At 52.2% G+C, this 19,437-nt stretch overlaps 7 protein-coding genes across 7 annotated transcripts; 3 read left to right on the top strand and 4 right to left on the bottom strand.

The window, feature by feature from the left end:
* Nucleotides 1-2,395: 2,395 nt before the first annotated feature.
* On the top strand, nt 2,396-5,663 carry NEUTE1DRAFT_56429 (uncharacterized protein; the record flags this gene model as incomplete). Its single annotated transcript, XM_009848920.1, has 2 exons — nt 2,396-2,686; nt 2,765-5,663. 2 exons carry the CDS (start codon nt 2,396-2,398, stop codon nt 5,618-5,620), a joined length of 3,147 nt encoding a protein of 1,048 aa, XP_009847222.1.
* Nucleotides 5,664-6,729: 1,066 nt separating this feature from the next.
* Nucleotides 6,730-8,097, bottom strand: NEUTE1DRAFT_56433 (uncharacterized protein; the record flags this gene model as incomplete). The annotated part of the gene is made up of 4 exons (XM_009848921.1): nt 6,730-7,193; nt 7,274-7,642; nt 7,739-7,768; nt 8,022-8,097. 4 exons carry the CDS (start codon nt 8,095-8,097, stop codon nt 6,928-6,930), a joined length of 741 nt encoding a protein of 246 aa, XP_009847223.1.
* A 718-nt stretch (nt 8,098-8,815) lies between these two features.
* Nucleotides 8,816-9,503, top strand: NEUTE1DRAFT_56436 (uncharacterized protein; the record flags this gene model as incomplete). The annotated part of the gene is made up of 2 exons (XM_009848922.1): nt 8,816-8,911; nt 9,181-9,503. Coding segments are annotated over 2 exons (363 nt in total), but the record flags the coding sequence as incomplete, so codon positions are not given.
* A 1,093-nt stretch (nt 9,504-10,596) lies between these two features.
* NEUTE1DRAFT_127175 (uncharacterized protein) lies at nt 10,597-11,305 on the bottom strand (the record flags this gene model as incomplete). The annotated part of the gene is made up of 1 exon (XM_009849276.1): nt 10,597-11,305. One exon carries the CDS (start codon nt 11,303-11,305, stop codon nt 10,709-10,711), a length of 597 nt encoding a protein of 198 aa, XP_009847578.1.
* Nucleotides 11,306-12,871: 1,566 nt separating this feature from the next.
* Nucleotides 12,872-14,518, bottom strand: NEUTE1DRAFT_115658 (uncharacterized protein; the record flags this gene model as incomplete). Its single annotated transcript, XM_009849277.1, has 3 exons — nt 12,872-13,119; nt 13,186-14,306; nt 14,391-14,518. 3 exons carry the CDS (start codon nt 14,434-14,436, stop codon nt 12,976-12,978), a joined length of 1,311 nt encoding a protein of 436 aa, XP_009847579.1.
* Nucleotides 14,519-15,019: 501 nt separating this feature from the next.
* NEUTE1DRAFT_119470 (uncharacterized protein) lies at nt 15,020-16,417 on the top strand (the record flags this gene model as incomplete). The annotated part of the gene is made up of 2 exons (XM_009849278.1): nt 15,020-15,273; nt 15,502-16,417. The coding sequence occupies 2 exons, from the start codon at nt 15,020-15,022 to the stop codon at nt 16,415-16,417; spliced, it is 1,170 nt and encodes a 389-aa protein (XP_009847580.1).
* A 465-nt stretch (nt 16,418-16,882) lies between these two features.
* Nucleotides 16,883-19,197, bottom strand: NEUTE1DRAFT_115659 (Mitochondrial outer membrane protein porin; the record flags this gene model as incomplete). Its single annotated transcript, XM_009849279.1, has 5 exons — nt 16,883-17,418; nt 17,490-17,992; nt 18,350-18,380; nt 18,519-18,641; nt 18,944-19,197. 5 exons carry the CDS (start codon nt 18,986-18,988, stop codon nt 17,269-17,271), a joined length of 852 nt encoding a protein of 283 aa, XP_009847581.1.
* Between the last annotated feature and the right edge of the window lie 240 nt (nt 19,198-19,437).

Consider the following 19,437-nt stretch of genomic DNA (forward strand, 5'->3'; position numbering starts at 1 on the left):
TGGTGTTTATACGATTTTTTTTTTTTTTTTGTAGAGGTTATTTCTAGAAGTGCCGTTGGGGCATGTAGCCGCCGCTGGCGCCGACGCTCTTTAGTCAGTACTAGGTAGTGTAGTGGTAAGTGGGGATATCACCAAGAGTCGTCAATTCGTCGTCACAGGATCGTTGAGGTGTTGGTTAGGTCCCTTTGTTTCTGACCCTGCCGAAACATCTTTCCTTTCTTTATTCTTTGCCAAGAAAATACGAAACGAATTGTCATAATGTGTGATCGATGGGTAAGTGAGACCCCGGGCGGGAATTAACGACTCACTATTTTCTAAGCGGCGGCATATCGTTATTTTATTTCTTTTTAACCGTGTACATAGCCATGTGGCCAAGCCGTGGGAACAAAAAGAACGGCAGATTGTTGTACACTATGTACGTACAGTACGTAGGTGGCTGAAAGGCATGTTTTGCATATCACAAATCCACTCTCGTTTCGAATCTTCGATTTGTGTTCAGCGGCGTTACGGAAGTTGATGCAATTCCCGGCCCGTCCCCAACCCGCACCCAGCATCCATCTTCCAGCGGCCTGCTCGGAAACCAACATGATCGCAATCACCCACATCGAGATTCGGTCAGTCACCCCTTTTGCAGACCGGGCGGAGCTGTTCCGCACCATGTACCGCTTTCGAAGATGGCCAGGCGGGGGGACTGCTGGAGTGAAGTGAATGTGTAGTGTCGCATCCAGTTGGCTGGTCATTGCATCTTGTGAATGGAGTCAGATCGGATTGTTGTTCCTGACCCTGGCTTTTGCTTGGGGTGATTTGGACCAATGTCACATCTCACATTCCTGGTCTTTTTCCCCTTGTCCGAGGAGGTCGCAAGTCTCGAGCTTCTGTCTTTATTCACTTGAATAATTTGGACTCGTGATCTGCACTTTTCTTACTGGAGGCGGTTAAGAATGAGAAACGGGAAACAGTGACGGGCATGGTTGGGAAAGCACGACCGTTTATAATAACTGCTGGTCCCCCCGTATTTTGACGAGTGCTCCAATGCGGAGGGAGATTCGGGCTGTTCCATGCTCCCGGTCGTCTCCCCTCAAAAGCCAAGCACGATGGTCACTGGAAACCCCTCTTCGCCACCTCCATTTTTCTTCTTTCCTCCTTGTCTCGCGAAGGAAAAAGGAAACCTCACCCGTCCCTCCCCTCCCCGTCCACTGGCCCGCGGGAAGATCACTTGCCAAGCAAACAATGGTTCCCAAAAAGCTGGGGCCAGCGTGACATTGACTGCCTTGATTCGTCCACCAATGTCATCAGCCAAGTGGAAAAGAGGGTGGCATTGCAAGAAAGCACTCTGCAGAACCTCAACAACCCAAGAGGCACGCCATCTCTTGGACCGGCATGACCTCCGGTTGTCGCGACTCTTTACCGCCTTTATGTACTGTATACCCCTCAGTCACCAAAAGCACAATTTTGTTTGAAAAAAAAAAAAAAAAAAAAAAAAAAAAATTTACATTACGCCTCCACTCTCTCGGGAGTTGCGATGCTACCTCGAAATGGAAAAAAAGTACGACATGACTTTTGATTGTGATATATCGTTCTGTCTCAGTCCTAGCGGCTCATCCCTACTGCTAGCAGTACACTAGTAGTGTAGTGCTAGTGGAAAACTGAACAGCTCCCTCTCTCAACTCAACTCAACAGCCTCCTCGTGCTGTGCTCCTCGGCCGGCCAAAGACGAACAAAGCTGCAAGCAGGACACTAGTGTAAAAAAGGTGACCAGCATAAGGATCAGTCGCGCTGCTTTAACGGGCTCTCCACTGTCGATGTCGTCCGAGGCAGATCCCAACTCCACCAATCTCCGCCTCAGGGTTCCTGACCCTCCTGTTCAACTCACCTTCCTCTTCTTACACCGACATCTCATCCCATCCCCAAAGAACAACAAGCACCGAGTTCGAGACTCTGAACGCGTCACCACCGACGCTTCAAAACACGATTGTCTTGAGTCGTGACAGCTAAAGCTTTCTGGAACTCGGCAACAACCAGGAACACCGATCTTCTTGACTCAGTTCCCCGTTTCAACCTCCGTCTACCTCGTTAGCCTCGATATTCGATATACGCCGCCTTCTTAGCATAACGCCAGCCAACACACGATTCTTTGTTTCAAAGTCACACTGGACTCGCCATATACTGTCAAGTCGAGCCTGGGCAAATGCGCTAGAAGGACCTCACCCCCCCGGTCATGACTTGGAAGGGTCCTCCAAATATTCCCGGCACCCGCATCCATCTTCTCCAAATCCTCCCCTATGTCGCGGCTTGAAGGATTATGGCGACGCTGTGGACGTGATCGAGCCAAAGACTTGATTCATTGCTGCCGGCCTCCTTGACTGGCATCGCCCTGCCAGGCGGCAACATCAACATGGAGGCTTATTCTCACAACCACTCACCAGACGTGCCCGACCGAGGGCCCGCCGTCTTCGTCGTCACCACGGTGACAATATGCTTGGCTACCCTCTTCGTCGTTGCTCGAATGGTGTCTCGTATCGGAATCGTACGCAGAGTCGGATGGGATGACTACATCATCATCCTTGCCTGGCTCATCTCCCTGGCCCTATCCATCACCATTGACATGGCCACGAGGCGTGGTCTAGGTCGTCATGACGTGGATATTCACCCTCAGCACCGGCCAGGATTGAGGATGTGCGAATATGTCTTTTCCATCCTATACGTATGTGTTCTCCCATATCACTTGTGTTAATCCACCCACATCCACTTACATGGGTAACAGAATCCGGCCCTTATGGCTACCAAGACGTCCATCCTCGTCTTCTACCTTCGCCTGGCCAAGAACACGCAAAAGGTCCTTCGGATGGCCTCCTGGGCCGTCCTAGTGATTGTGAACGTTGCTGGAACCATCCTCACTTTCATGAACATCTTTCAGTGCAGCCCGCTGCGAGCTGCTTGGGACATTACGGTCGAGTCGGCCCAGTGTTTGCCGTTGTTGACCGAGTTTATATGCTCGGCCCCCGTGAACATCGTTACCGATCTAGCTATCTTGGCTCTCCCTATTCCCGTGCTCACCGGCATGCGTCTCCCCCCGAGACAAAAGACGATTCTGATCCTTACCTTTACTCTTGGTATCTTTGTGTCGATCGTCGACGTCGTCAGGATCTACTACCTCCAGCAGGCCGTGGGTATAGTATCCATGAACTTTTCAGACGACCCCAGCGCAATCTACGGTCAGAGTGTGAATTTCCCCTGGAACGCATCATTCTCTTTGATGTGGTCGGCTGTCGAGGTCAACGTCGGCATCATCTGCGCCTGCATCCCGACCCTGAAACCCTTGATTATCCGAATCCTTCCTGCCATGATCATCGACCCCGACGGAACTCGCAGTAGCACCCGGCATAGGGACGCCGCCTTCAAGCGGGACAACTCGGACAGCAGCCAACCCGTTACCTCGTCGACGCTGAGCGACTCCCACGCAAGCGCCCCACAAGCCCCAGAGCAGGTCCGTCTACAAAATGACCGACTGTCCGACGAGATCTCCATCAGAGACTTTTTGGCAGCATCAGCCACCAACGAAATCCCTGCATTCGAAGGCAGGACGCCCACCTTCCCGGATCGACGAAGGTTTTCTTCAGCCCAAGAGAACTCCATCTACTTTGGATTCGTGGAAATGAAGAAGCCAAAGAGCATGGTCAAATCTTCGGTATCGGAATCACTCAAGTACTGCACCATCGTCAGCATCCTTTTCTTCCTCTGGGGCTTCTCGTATGGCCTTCTTAACACTCTCAACAATGTCGTGGCAAACGTGGCTCACATGAGCACGGCACAAGCTTTGGGCTTGACAAGCGTCTACTTTGGTGGTGGGTACCTCCTTGGACCTCTTCTCGTCGGAGGCTGGCTGCTCTGCCACGACGAACATCGCCGGTTCAGAAGGAGACGACGTGGCGATATCGAACCCATTGGTGGCTTCAAGGCTACCTTCATTGTGGGTATGCTCATCTACGGCGTCGGAACCATCATGTTTTGGCCGTGTGCCGTCCTCTCGGCCTATGGCGGGTTTATGGCCAGTAGCTTTGTTGTTGGGTTCGGACTGGCCGTCTTGGAAACCGCCGCCAACCCCTTTCTTGTGCTCTGCGGACCACCCGAATATGCCGATATGCGACTGCTCCTAGCTCAGGGCGTACAAGCCGTCGGAGCCGTCCTGAGTGGTGTGCTCGCTAACAACGTCTTCTTCCACAAAATCGAAGAACGAAAACACAGTCCCACTACTTTGCTCGACGTCCAATGGACCTACCTCACCATCACCCTCCTCTGCGTACTACTCGCACTCTTCTTTTACTATTCCCCCTTACCCGAAGTAACCGACCGCGAACTCGGCCGGCTCTCCGAACGCCTCCCCGTCGAACCCAAGAAACGCTCCATTGGCGGTGTGTCGCTACGAACGTGGTGCATCCTTCTCGCCGTCTTCTCCCAATGGTTCTACGTCGCCGCCCAAGAAAACATGTCCGTCTTCTTCACTCGCCTCATGACCACCTTCTCCCCAACGCACGAGCCCTACCCAAACTCGCGGCCTGAAGGATTCGAAATAAGGACACTCAACTACCTCGTCGTGTCACATACCGCCTTTGCCATCTCCCGCTTCATCGCCGCCTACCTTTGCTATTTACATGTGAAGCGCGGGCCCACAAGCCGCTTCATCCCAACCCCGCGCACGATCCTCAGCATCTGCGCCGCCCTGGCAACAGTCTTCATCTTGGTGACTGTCGTCTACAAACCCGCCTCCAACCCCAACCTCATGGCCATCCCCATCATCCTCTTCTTCTTCTTTGAAGGCCCCATCTGGCCACTCATCTTCTCCCTCGGCATGCGCGGCCAAGGAAAGAGAACGAAGCAAACAGCCGCTTGGCTCACAATGGGCGGCTCCGGTCCGGCTTTTTGGCCTTTTGTCTCGTACGCTATTTTGCAAAGAGGCGCAAGCATCCAGACCTCTTTCATCATCGTCGTCATTCTCATGGCCATGACCATGGTCTACCCCCTTTTCCTCACCTTTGTTCGAGACGCGAGAGAAATGTCTGATCATGTCATGGACACCGCTGCGCAGAAAAGACGGCGAAGCGGGGATGTTGAAGACGGTGGTGGTGGTCTGGGCGGATTAGGAGGAAGGGGAGTATTCCTTTCCGAGCGCAGAGGCAGCGAAACCCCAATGACGCTTGACCAAATCATTGCCCAACGCCAAAGAGAAAGAGTCGAAGCTGCACAGAAGGCGGCAAGAGCGGAGAATGGAGGAATGCTCAAGAGGTTATCGCGGAGTATGGGGATCGGCGCTGAGGAGACCCCTGATGAGAATATTAAGAATGAGAAGAGGAGGTCTCAGCAGCAGCAACAGCAGGGTCAGGGACAGATGCAACAACATTTGCAGCCAGAGATGCAGTATGAGAAACAGTCAGGGAAGAAGACTAGTGGTGAAGATGAACCTCCTCGGAAGGATGGGGAAAGTGAAGAAGATCCTATGAACGGAGCGGACGAGGCGAGGCACCCGAATCCACCGGCTCCAGAGACTCCGGAATGGGAAAGGCAGACAGCACCTTGGGACCTTCCGCAGTTACAGCTGGATACGCGAATTTTGGAGGATTGAAGAAGAGAAAGTCGAAAGAGAGATATCTGATACCCTTATGATTGATGACTTTATGCGGAACCGAAAAAGGGAATATATATATTCCAGGGCGTTGTCATCGAATGGATCGACGCAAAAAGGCAAAACACCCATATACATACGTTTTGCGCCACGGGTGGTCGGCCGAATATCAGGCAGGATAGGCGTCGGTCAGAGCGATCATAAGGTACATACATACTTGAACGCACTGCACATACATACATACCATACCAATACTTGCTTGGCACGCTTAAGATACCCCATTTATATAATACAATGCTGCTTTGTTTGTTTGTCCGTTACTTTGGGAACTTCCATCATGTGTATTGAGTTGTCCGAGTGAAGCGACATGGTATAATGGCAAGGGTATGTGATGTTATATAAAGAAGAAAACCTCTGATGGGTATTTCATCTTATGATGTCTCTCTCTCCATTTTCTCTTAGGCCTTTAAAAAATATTGTATGTCTTACGGCCGCTCGTCCACGACAAAATTGATGAGGATTTTCTTTGGCTGTAGCTTTGATTCTATGGTAGGTAGTGGGCGATCGACCAACTGGGCAAGTAAGTGAACCAGTCCAACAATGCCAACTCATCGTAGATAAGAGAGGTTGTTACAAAACGGTGATGGGGATCACGATTATTCGAAAACAGATTGACTAGAACTCCTCTGGGGTACGATTATCCGGGGATTGCATAGAAGTTTGAGTTCAAAGGTTGTGATACAAACGATCAGATGCGCTGCGAGAGGATTTTCAAAGAGCCAAAGTATGATGCACTGACCATAACGTGTTCGGTTTATTCTCTTACAACCATTCGGCAAATGTCTCAACAATCTTGTCAGGTACAAGCGGGCGTTATCAGATAGAAAGCCGAACGCTTTCCCATACCTAGTACATTTTTGGCTTTTTTGTACCGGAGTGATAAACGAATTAGTGCTGGATTGTAGTTCTAGACTATGGACATTCAAAGAAACAAATACCAGAGATAATGCTCGCTTTATAGATACGCTTTATGTGATGTCTTCAACGCTGCCTCGAACTCATGAACCTCAAACCCGATCATACACAGTAAACATGATCCGAACAAAGCTCGCTACAAACCCTCAAACTTGCCTCCCTACTTTGGTACAGCTTCCTCCATCAACTTAATCTCTCTGTCTCCGTCTCCCTCTCCATTTTGTCTTGGTCCGCCACTCACTCTCACTCCCCGCCTCATACCCACTATCACTCGTGTCACTCTCATACCAGTAACTCTCACTCTCACTTTCGTCACTTTCGTCACTCACTGCCTAAGTGTGCACCCACTTCCCATCCTCCAAGCTCTCCACAACCTCATCCACCTCATCCTCCCTCAACAACTCCTCAATCAGAGCCCCATTGACCAAATCATTCTCCACCGCCCTCTTATCCGCCTCCTCCTCTGTGGCCGCAATCCCAGCAGCCAGATGCCTCTTGATCAACCGTTTCCTGGCAACAGGGAACGGCACTCTGACAAAGAACTTGAGGTCCATCAGTTTGGCAGCATCAGACCAGGGTTTTTGGTTCAGTAGGAGATCTATTATTTCCCTTTTGTCAGCTTTACCCGCCCTGTTCCATTTCAGGGAAAATCTGAAGAGAGAGGAGAGAAAAACTTACAATTCCCCTCAAAAACCACCACCCTCACCTCCGGTCTGACTTCGATCCCTTTCTCCACCGGATCCTTCAACGCATGATCGAAACTAGGCGCCCACACCGTTGTTGTTGTTGTTGTATTTCCTACAGTCACCGGCTTTCGTAGTTCCTTCACCAACTCATAGAACCCCTGTCCATCAAAAGTAAATTCCGCGCCGCGTCGGGCGTGTGCGAGTTCCGGGTCGGGCATGGCGGACAGTTGGGCGCGCGTGAGGTGGAAGCCGTCCATGGGGAGGGCGGTGGCGAAGTCTGGGGACATGGAAGCAAGGGGGGAAGTGGTGTAGTGCAGGTGATTAAGGCGGCGAGCGAGGATTTGGGAGAGGGTTGTTTTTCCTGGTTTTTGTGGGATAGGGTCAGTTAGGTTGGTGAGAGGGTTGGTAGGAGGGGGAGGGGGAGGAGCAAGAAGAAAAGGAGGGGGAGAAGGCTTACCGGAGCCGGGGATACCTGCTATGGCGATCACTGTTTAAGGAAGACGGTTAGTATGTTTGGTGTTGTTGTTACTTAAAAAGATGAGGAGTGACGAAGCAAAGGGGATTCAGCGAGGTGAGTTGGTAAGCGTAAGACCCGAAGTGTCCACAGTCACCTGGTGCAGAGAAGGTCGAGATGTACGAGTCACTGAACGAATATAACAGCCATGCTGGAGGCGACGAGTAGTGATGATGGCTGTTTGATGACGGGGGAGATTATGGAAGAAGAACCGGTGAGCACATACAGAGTCTTTGATCCTTGGGTGTGTCGAGAAACTTGTCCCATGCCCTCTCGACCAAGCGATCCATTTGTTCCTCCATATTTGGTGATCTATTATTGACTGCGGATGCTGATAGTTGCCAGATGGTTGGTATGAGATGAGGTCACTTGTAAGCCGGCGATGATGGGTGGGAGAAGATTAAGATATTGTTTACAGATGGACACGTTAAACAACGAGAAAGAGAAGAAAAGTAACAGGGCTTTGTTGGTTGCCAATAGTTGTTGTTGTTCCGTTATTCAAAGCTGGAAGTTGCTATCGTGAAGAAGTCGGTCGGGGAAGGAAAGACCCCCCAAACCCAACGCCGGCCGGGCCATAACATGGAAGTTCGAAGATGTGGGGCCGCCCTACGGAGCTCCACGGGGCCACTGCGGGGCTCGTGGGGAAGATTGCCGCTCCGTTACTTCGGGCTTTTAGGGCTCCGCAATTGCTGTCTTCACTTCCTTGTCCGGAGAGCTTCCAACCCCGGGGAAAGACTTTCACTCACTTACACATTCATTCTCCCCTCGACTTCCACCTTTTCAAACTGCATACAACTCGAGAAGATTTCTACCATCCATACTTCCCAAACCTATCACGAGAATCTTGAAAGTTTTTATTTCAGAAATTCACATCTAAACATCACAACCAAAACCATGTCCCTCGAAGCCGAAGAAACCCTCGAATCTGGCCTTCTAGGCATCGGTCTAGGTTCCGACTCCGAAGACGAGTCAACCACCAACACCAACTCTAATACCAAAACCGAAGTCGTACCCGAATGCGCAGCACCAGCCACAAAAGCAGACAGGACAGCCCTTTCGGAGGAAGCCTTCCAAGAGCTCAAGAAGACTTATCGCGTCAAGGTTGAGAACGGCGAGGTAGGAATTTCCTCCTCTCCTTCTGTTTCTCTTCACTCTTCACATTATATTCCACCTCAGCCTTGTCCTCCTGCTCCTTTATAACCTTTTTCACACCTCAAACCTCCAAACCTCCAAACCTCCAACCCTTTTCAACTATCAAATCTTCCAACTTGCCCTGCCCCCTCCCCCCCACCCGCCCCTACACTATGCTCCCCCCTGCCGCCCCCGTGCATCAAGTCCAACCAAGCCTCACATACACTACATTCACACATCTAACACGCACAAAGTTCCACCATCATCTCCAATTCCCCCTCGGCTCTACCGCCGCAGACGGAAGAACCAGAACCATCAACAAGCCCGAAGCGCAAGAGATTTTGCACGCAGTGGAGGAGCTCTACTTTTTTCGGAGGTACGAGGAGGCAGTGGCGCTACTGAGAAAGGTATGGGAGGATGCGGGGGACAGTCTCTTTGATCGGGATACGACGGGGTTATTGAGGCTGTATGAGACGAGGTGTGAGGAGAGGTTGAGGGGGGTTAATGTGGATGGGCAGTGAGTTGTAGGGGAGAGATAGGTTTGTGGAATTAATGATACCCTTTTTATGTGCGTTTGTGATTACTTTGATTGATATAATGCAGTGCAGTGCAGCGTTGGTAGGTTGGGTTGGTTTGGTTAGAGGTTCAGATGAGATGGCTGTTCGTTCAGTTTGGTGTGAGCGCGAGGTTTGACAAGCAAACATATTTTCAGCATGAGTTCATCGCGATGAACTTTCAAGATACGAACGGCAGTCACGGACAGCGCCAATATGAGGCACACAGTGTTTGAATGAAGGGAAATGGTAAGATGTCTCTTATCTATACCTCAAAATGTGAGTGACGAAAATCTAGCAAATGGTGTGAATACTCTAACTTCCTTCTTCCATCCCTCTCTATCCTGTCCGTCATCTCTTTTGATGATTGCATCCTAGCCGCCGCCGCAACCCGATTTATTTAAACCGTCCAGGGTATGTGTAGCAAGGAGTGTCGTACCCCGCGCATATCCTCGGGCCGTCGCATCGAAGGCCATCAGCACCCCTCGCTTCCTTCAAACCGTTTCGGAAGACCGGAAGCAAGAAATGACAAATGATGATTTTCAGTATTCCTTTGACCTCCATGCTCAGTCCCAAGAGAAATCCCAGAGAATCGGGGGTAAGGGGGTAACTCCGAAAACTCCGCGTCAACACTGCTTGACATGATGGGGATGATGACGCAGAGATGAACACAAAAGATGAGGAAGAGAAAATGCAAGTCTATAATAACACATTTGAATTTGGGATATCGAAATGAATAAAAGCAAGATAAAATGAAGATGCATCGCTTCATCCCCCCCGCCTAAGTGAATAATGAACACCGAGCAACGCCGTCTAATGAAGTTGACTCCAAGTCTATGCTTTTTGGCTAAACCCCCGGACTCCGTACGACATCGCTTTTGTTTGTATGTAAACCCATCAATCGCAAAGAAAGAGAAAGAGAAGTGTGTGTGTGAGTGAATGCATCATTGATGCCGCGCCAAGCCAGGAGACAGACAATGCCTGCTGCACGGAACTGCCCGGGGAGCTTTTTTCAGCTCAATCGCTTGTTTGCTTGCCGCGGGTGCGCGACACGTGTATATGTCGCCAAATGTCGTGATTTGGCGTCGTGATCGAGCAGGCAATTTGATGATGCGCTGCCGGCATTGCTGCTGCCAATATGTGTGATGATGGTGCCGTCGCTCAATTGCCCCGACGATGCAGAAATTCATCGAGCATGTCAAAGCAATCTCGGATCGTAAGGAGAGACTTAGGCAGCCATGCGGATGTTCCCAGCTTGCTCCCTGATGAGGCCCATCTTCTCCCTTTCCCTTTCCTCGGCAAAGACGCGCCTGCTCATGGCCAGCACGGACTCGAATCCTTCCTTGCCCTTAGCCGCGTTCTCCCGGAACCTCTTGACAAGGGTGTCCTCGATGCTGTTCTTGATGCGCTGCCAGCCACCAGCCAGAGCGGTGATCTGGGCCTCCTGGTGAAACTTGGTCTGGTGGTCGGAGAGGGGCGAGTAGACGACGGTCTCCTGGACGTTGAGCAAGTTGCTCCAGGTGATATTTGTGGAGACCATGGTAACGGTCTTGGTCTTGGGGTCGACGTATGAAGTCTCAAACACCTGCGACTCGTCCATGCCGCCGCCCATCATGCTCTTGAGCCATTCCGGAGCAGCCTGACGGCAGGTGATGAGGCGCTCGGTGCGCAGGATGCCGGTGGCAGGGTCAACGCTGCGGCTGATGGTATCGACGGCGACAACGTGCGTCGACTTCTCGTTCCATGGGCAGTACTTCCGCCAGTTGGCAGTCGATACCTCTTCCCATGAGTAATTGAAGGTTTCTGTGTTGGAAAAGACCTTCATTTTGATAGCTTTGCGAAGTGTTTTATTGAGTTTGTTGGTGATGGATTCGTGAGGTGGTGTCAAGATGGAACCCTCTTATAAGTGAAAAAATCGACTCGGAAGCGCCGCGCTGACAAAAAGCAGACCGCAAGAAGGGGAGAGACGATCCTTATGTCGACAATTGCGGTGACTCAAGCGAGCGGTCAGCTAGAAATAGGGCGTGGTGATGGTGGTGGTGGTGGCTGTAAGAAATCGTCTGGACCAACGACAAGAATAGGACTTTTTGGTGGTCAAGGATTGGCTTGTGATAACGCAGAGAGCGGAGGAGCGCAGCAGAAAGTTCTTTCGCAGGGGCTAGACTAGTGACTAGTAGCTGACTGGGACCCTGGGTAAACAAAACCGGTTGATCCGAACAACGGCCTGGAACCTTGGGTTGATCGACGATAACGGAGCGCGTGCCTGGTTTGCTTGTGACACTACCGCTTGTACGTCCCGTCCAAAAGGGGAAAATAATAGATTGGTTGTGATTGTTTGTGGTATGTGGTCGCGTGAAGGTACCTAGGTAGACAAGGCGGAGTGGAATGCAGAACAAGTGCAGTACTATAAAGTAAGAGACACTTGAAAACAGAGTAGAACAAACTTTGTGAAGCCTCAAAAACAGCGAGACCGGAACGGAGCAGAGGAAGAGCGGTTGCGGCCTTTATGACTTGCCGCTTGTCATCGCGATATTCCTCGGCTTTTACCAATTGGAACCGAAATGTGACGCCTTTCTTTTTTTTTTTTTTTCTCCTTCCAGCGTTGTACGCCCCCGCGCGGCCCAGTTAGTGGCTCACTGAGCCCGTTGGTCCGTTCACACCCGCGTCTCACGAATTCTTATCGGGTCCGTGATAAACCCAAAAAAAAAGTGGCAACGCAGCTGCGCAGTCAGCCAATGGGATGAACCACATTTTCCACACTCAATCTCCACCAACCTCAGTTTGGCGAGGTGTGGAAAAAATAGTCCGAACACACTTACACCAAAAATACACTAGAATGTGTTCGGTCTTTTGTTCGCACACCTCGGTTAGACAGGTCGGACACGGCGAATCTGACAAAGCCGCAGACGTCACAGCCGGCCTACCTCCGTCATCCCCAGATGTCGATCACTCCGCCTCCGTGATCGCTTCCGTCACTCTTCGCCGCTGATTGACAATTCGGAAAGCCGTGGAATTTTTTGAGCCTCTGTATCGGTACGGTACGGTTGTGGATCGCTGGGTCCGATTTGTGCGGCCTGCACGGAGTACGAGTGGATCTCTTGGGACCGGCTTGGCTCTCGAAGCTCCGCACATACTCCGGTTGTCCTCTCTGGTCGACGGCCAGCTATATTGAAACATGACACGCTAGTTTTCATGTGCTGAACGAGTTCAAACTTTCAGCGTCAAATCCCTGCCATTAGCTAAAACAACCGTTACAGATTGACGAACCAAGTGTCAAAACGTCCTAGCACTCGGTAGATTGATGGCTGCGCGCTGCTGGGTTTCTGGCTGGCTCGAGCTTTCTTTCACCTCTCCCTATCAAAGCGCACTCATCGCCATGAACTCGTGGTGCTACAATCTTTTACAAACAACATTACAGGAAGAAAACGCGAACCAAACAAATCCCGAACTTTTTTTGTCGTACCCTATCCTATGCTATGCTACCCCATCAATCCCTTAGAAATCATCACCACGGCTGATAACCTCCTTCACGGTAGGTCTGAGCAGAATGGTGTGCTCATACTGGGCAGTGTAAGAGCCCTTCTTATCAACCAATGGGGGATAAGCCTCGACAATACCCTGTGACACAAGGTTGTTCAACTGTAACACACATCGATTAGCAACAGAATGATTCGGGCTAATAGACAGCGAACATCAAAAACTTACCCCGAGAAGATACTTGTCCTGACCCAAACGATCAATGTAACGCCTGCAGAAAGGAAGAGTACCAAAGTTCTTGGTGATCACGTTCAACAAGGACTTGGCAGAGGACAGACGGAGATCGACCTTGGCCGCATCACCACGCTTGGCGTAGTGCGAAACCTCACCCTCCTCATGCACGTAGCCGTTGCCCGTGCTACCGAAAGTCTCAATGGCAAAGACATCGCCTTCCTCCATCTTGGTCTGGTCGTTGCTCTTGACAATCGGCACGCTCTTGGTGCCGTGGATGCTGTAGTGGTTGATGGTGTGGCCGTTCAAGTTGCGGATGGACTTGACGGGAAGCATCTGACCGTTGATCTCAACCTCGTAGCTCTCCATGACCTCCTGGATGGCGGCACCAATGTCGCCCACACGCACGTCGATACCAGCCTCCTTAATACCGGCGTTGGTGGCGGCCTTGACGGCCTCGAGAAGGGGGTCGTAGCGGGGGTTGAAGGCGACAGTGAAGGCGCTGTCGACGATGCGGCCGTTGACGTGCACACCGAAATCCACCTTCATGACGTCGTCCTCCTGCAGAACCATCTTGTTGCCAGCGTTGGGGGTGTAGTGCGCCGCGCAGTGGTTGATGGAGAGACCAGTAGGGAAACCCATACCGGCGATGAGAGCGTCGCCCTCCTCGAGACCGCTGTGGCCGGTCAAGGCACGCACACTATCCTCAATGTTCTCGGCGATCTCGGTCAGGGTCTGGCCGGGCTTGATGCTCTTTTGCGCCCACTGGCGAACCTGTCTGTGCACCTCGGCGGCGTGGCGGTAATCAGTCAAGAACTCCTGGTTGAGATTGTCGAGATGGCGCTTCTCCTCGTTGGTCACCCGGTTCAGGTTATCGTTGACGTATTCGACCTCCTCGCCCTTGGGGTACTGCTTGTTGGGGAAGAGCTGCGAGACGAGGACACGGGGAGGCTCGCTTTGACTGGTCGGGGCCTTCTTCTTCTTCTTGGGCTTTCTCTTCTTCTTCTTCTTGGCGGCACCGGCGGCAGGGGCGGCAGCGCCCTCCTCGGCTTCCTCGTCACCGGACTCGGCATCGCTGTCGTTACCGTTGGCCGCCGCGGGAGCGGGCTTGGTCTCGACTATTTTTCGGATACAGCAAGTCAGTGGTGACCTTTACGGTTGCGCCGTGATGCAGGGTGTCGGGAGGATGTTGAAGTCCATACCGCTGAGCTTGCTAAGCTCTTCTGCTGGGGCTGCTTGAGCTGCCATCTTGTCTGTTTGATGTCTCCTGACCAGAAAGATGTCAAGAGGAACAGACAAAGTGTTTGTTGTTGAAGAAGAAGAAGGGAAGCTGACATTCTTCAACCAAACAAAAGTTCAATCCCCACCATCCAAAGCTCCCAACGTATCGCTTATCGCCCCATTGGATGGTCAGAAAATTGACGGCTGACCACTTACAGCGCTCCGTGCAGGGGCTACAGGGCGCGACGTTCACAAACGCGGGGTTGCAGTGGAACGCCCCAAAGCGCCCTTGAATTGACATGTTCAACGCTGCATGAGCTGACCCGACCCAGCTTGCCCTTGCCGCGTCATCCGGATATTGCAGGCTTGTCCCAATTGAAGGGGATGCATCTCACGGGGCGGGCGGTGAGGTGGCCAGAGCTTCGAGGACATTGTGCCTCGATTATGTCACTGCGTCACCGGCGGCAGGGATCCTGTCGTTATCGTATCAGGCTCGAAGCTAAGGAAACCAAACCTACCGTCAACAAGGAACGTCGATTGCGCCTAGGTGTTTCTTCATTTGAGAGGACATGAAGGATCATCTATGAGCCCAGCGAGAACGGGATGAGGAATGCCAGTTCACTACAGCTCTTTCGGTGCGGCCTTGCGCCCTCTTGGTCGCCAATGCCGTCGTGGTCTCCCCCATCTTTCCACTCCTCCACCCTCGATTATCACCACTGCGAGAGTTAACGTCGCGAACAAAGTCTCCCGCAACTTTACCATTTCGCGTACTCTACAAACCGGCCGTCAAGAGCCTGAACACCACAACAATCACTATGAAACGTTAAACGTTCATTTCGACGCCACTCAGGCGGAAATCAAAAAGTGGCTATGCCTTTTCTTGAGCTTCCTATCGCAAAACTCCACCACACTTTTCTTATCACTTACACCAACTCGCGGTCCACCTCTTTCACTATATCCCATCACCTCATGTCTCTACACTTTCACCCTTTGCTGCGCCAACAGTCCATCTTTACTTTCAATCTCTCCATATACCCTGCCTAGGTATCATCCCTCCTAAGAAAGAACACTGTAAACTAACGGCAACAACAGATCCTTCTACCACCTCTCCAAAACCCACCACCCCGACCACAACCCTTCAGACCCGCACGCCTCCCACCGCTTCATGCGCATCTCCGAAGCCTACTCCACCCTCTCCCACGCCGACAAACGCGCCCGCTACGACCGCGACGTCCTCCGTCTCCATTTACGCGCCCGCGCCCACGGCTCGCACCACTCCTCCTCCGTCGGTCCGGCCGGCGGCCGCCCAGCCTCTGGCCTGTCCAAGCGCCGCTCAACGACACAGGGCGCTCCCCCGCCTAGCTTCTTCAAACAAGGCGGGTACGGGGAGCAGAAGGTGAAGAGGGAGTGGCAACAGAGTACGGGGTACTCTTCACAGCAGCAGCAGTACGGGGGTGGTCCACGTCCGACAGGGGGTTTCAGTTGGGGAGGAGGAGGAGAAGGAGGAGGGGGAGGAGCGACAGGACCAAGACAACAAGAATGGTCCCAAGCATTCAACCCCGCTTCGGCACCTCACTTCAACAGCGAGCAACACACGCGCACCCATGAGCAACTATGGGAAAACCTCAAAAAGTCGCATGCAAGAAGGAGCGAAGCGGCTAGACAGCAGGCGCAGTGGCAGCAGCAGCAAGAAGATGAAGGGGACGGGGAGGAGGGACAACAGCAGCAGCAGTGGTGGTCGGGGTCGGGGTACCATCAGGAGGAACAACAGCCGTACAAACAGCAGCAGTGGGGAGAAAGCAAAAAAGTGATGCCGGAGATTCAGCAGGGAAATTGGGCAAGTTTCTTTGCGGTTACGGCGGTGCTGTTGGTTTCGAGCTTTGGGCCTTATTGGCTGTTTGGGGAGTGGACGAGTACGGGCGGTGGTGGTGGTGGTAGTGGTGGTGGGAAGAAAAAGGGTGGGAGTGGTGGGAGTGGAGGGGGAAGTAGGAAACCGACTGCTGTTTGAGCTGTGGGGATGATGGGTACCTAGGCATTATGATTTGAGCTGGAAGCAGGTTGAGCAGGACTGCGAGACCACAAGAGTAACAGAATTGTGGTAGGTCCAAGCGACAGAAATACAGGTAACGTAGTTCTGCAATTGGAAAAGAACTTTGTATAACAACAGACTACATTCATAGTTCAGCTCTTGAGAAGTTGATGAGGCTTCAGCTGTGTGCCGAGTAACCTCTGTTACAGATCAAAACGCATCTTTGCATGCTAGGTGTTCCCCGTATTAAGGTACCTATAGCTATCGTATCTCCTCTAGTCGAGGTGTATGGTATTGACTTGCGGACAACATGTTGAATAAGCTCTAATCCCCCAGGTTTAGTTAACTGGCTGGGTCTCAAGCCTTACTTTCATTAAAGAATCCATCCCAACAGTTCCGTCCTCATGCTTCACTTCATTGCAAACCCTTGGGAGTTTTGACAGTCTTTGAAAAGTACTGAATGAGCGTGTTTGAAATCGCTTATGGGTATTTATAATCTAAGTAGCGTAAAGATCGCGCTTGGTTTCCGTCTCCAGCCTAATTACAGTAACCATGTCCATCAAAGACGCTACAACTCTATCAAGAACTTTTGGCCCTCTTCGTTACACAAAAGCCCAAACCACTTATACACAAACTCATCCTATCAGTCAGCCACCCGAAGCAGGGCGCAACGTTCGTCATCTTCACTGTCTTCATAAAAGAAATAAATATCACTACTGGAAGGGGAGGCTCCACGATGCCAGCAAAGGGGGGTTATCTATTCCAGTTGAGAATTTGTTCGAAGGAATACTATTACGCCGCTGCTTCTTCACATCTGTCCTGCGATTACTCTAAGACTCGAAGGTGAAGCTGGTGCCAACCTTGTGGGTGGCCTGGTCAAGCTTCTGGGTATCGAAAGAGGCACCAACACCGAGGGTGACGCCCTCACGGAGGAGAACGTTGTAGGCAATGGCAGCGACACCACGGTCGTTGATCTTGCCCTATAAGGTTGGAAAAAAACATCAGGTCAGCATACATAAGTTCCATAAACGAAATGACAGCAATAACATACCTTGACGAAAGAGACGGGGTCAATGCGGTACTTGGTGGCGACCTCGAGGCCGACGGTGTTACCGGTCTTGGAGTTCCAGGTGGCCTTGGAGCCGGCCTCAACCTGGGAGTTGACCTTGTGGTAGTAAGAAGCGGAGAAGACGCTCAGGTTGTCAGTAGCGGTGATGGCAGCGCTGTAGGTAGGGGCGTGGTAGCCGACAGCGGCGCTGTAACCAGTGATGGCAGCCTTCTGAACATCGTAGCCAGCGGAGGCACCAGCGAGGAAACCCTCGTGGCCGACAATGGCGTCAATGTTGGCGGTGGGGCCCTTGAGGAGGTCGAAGAAAGCACGGCCGTGGAAGTTGCTCTGCTTGAAGTGGAGGTTGAACTTGGCGCCGCGAGCGTTGGTGGCGGGGAGGAAAGAGAAGATACCCTCAGCCTTGAGACCCTTGGCGAGGTTGTCGGCCATCTCGACCTTGGTCTCAAGGGCGTTGGCAGTGTTCCAGGTCTGGGTGACGGTCAAGCCTGTTGTTCGCCAGTACATTAGCATTGTCGTGAGGTTCGCATACGGATAATAGTAAAAGCTCAAGTAGAGGGGTCGTCCCCGAACTCGAGGACCGATGATGCCGCCTAGAGAGAAATTCAAGTCTACCGGCGGCCGAACACGCGCTGAAGGCCTCTGCTTTGGATGTTTCACGTTGGCAGTACCATTGTCGTTGGCGGCTAAACTTCCGTCGGGACGACAATTCTTGGCCTTTTCGCTTTTGTGGACGCGTCTGTGAACAATGCAAAAGCCAGGAGGTAGCGGTGCGCCGGGAGGAAGGGGACCATAAGGGGGACCAGAAGAAGAAGACAAAGATGTAAGAGAAGAGTGATATGTACCATTGGGCTTGTCGGTGAATTTGCCCTCGAGCTATCAGTCACGCAAAAGAGGTCAGCTTGGTCTGTTGGCAACAGGAGAGAAGGGAGGGCGTTTGGCGCAACAGCAAGGTGATATGATGCTATCGCGGCATTGCGCCGGGAGCCCTAAGAGAGGGAGGAGGTAACATACAGCACCGCTGGTGACCTTGTCGTGCGTGGACTTGCCGGTAACCTTGAAGGCGACATTGTTGGGGGTGTTGGACTTGACCTCGATGGTGCCGGCAGCGAGGTGGTAGAAGTCCTTGTTGAGGAGCTATATTGCGCGCAAAGAAGTCAATGGTTAGCGACACATTATAGTGCGTGCATGGGGTCCAGGGCCCAATCATGCAATCATAGTGGGGGTGGAGGAGGATGACGATGTTGCTTCATGGACATTGGCATCGACGAGCTATCGCGAGAGGGGGATGTGTAGGTATGGGGAAATGCCGCTTCAGCTTTGGAGCTTGGACAGCTTTCTCCAGCCAAACAGACAAACACGTCTCTCGATGATATCGATCGAACAGGTCGCCGTCATAGCTCGGGTGCGGAGGACAGGGAGGCGTGATTTTTGCTTACGTCGTTGGCCGACTTGGCGATGTCAGAGAAAGCGGGAACAGCCATTGTGAAAGATGTTGTGTGAGGGCGACACGGGTATGATGGTGAATGGAGAAAGTGAGGTTGCGGAGTTCAAGAACGCGAGCTGGAGACGGAAGTCGGGAGAGAAAAGGCTTGCGGTTATGTTGCGCGCGGCGGGGAGCAGCAAGCTCGGGTCGGCTGCGACTGACGGCGGGGGGGGGGGAGGGGGGGCGCCTCTGGTGGGTTCTGGCGAGCCTGGCGACTGGGTTGGGAAGTCGGCGTCGGGTCTGGGAAGCTCCAGCCGAAAAGTGGAAATGGAAATGTTGGGAACACCAGAGACCCCAAGACCAGGTGCAATGTCCCGATAAATTTCTCAGAGGGAGTCGTGATTGGTCTTTCTCGCCGTGTGCATCTGGCAGCTCGGCAGCGCTAGGCTCGCCATGACAAGCTTGAAGCAGCACCAATCGCGACCCCACGCCATTGACGAAACCAGC

This window comes from Neurospora tetrasperma, assembly GCF_000213175.1.
Source record: "Neurospora tetrasperma FGSC 2508 unplaced genomic scaffold NEUTE1scaffold_1, whole genome shotgun sequence".
NCBI lineage: Eukaryota > Fungi > Ascomycota > Sordariomycetes > Sordariales > Sordariaceae > Neurospora > Neurospora tetrasperma.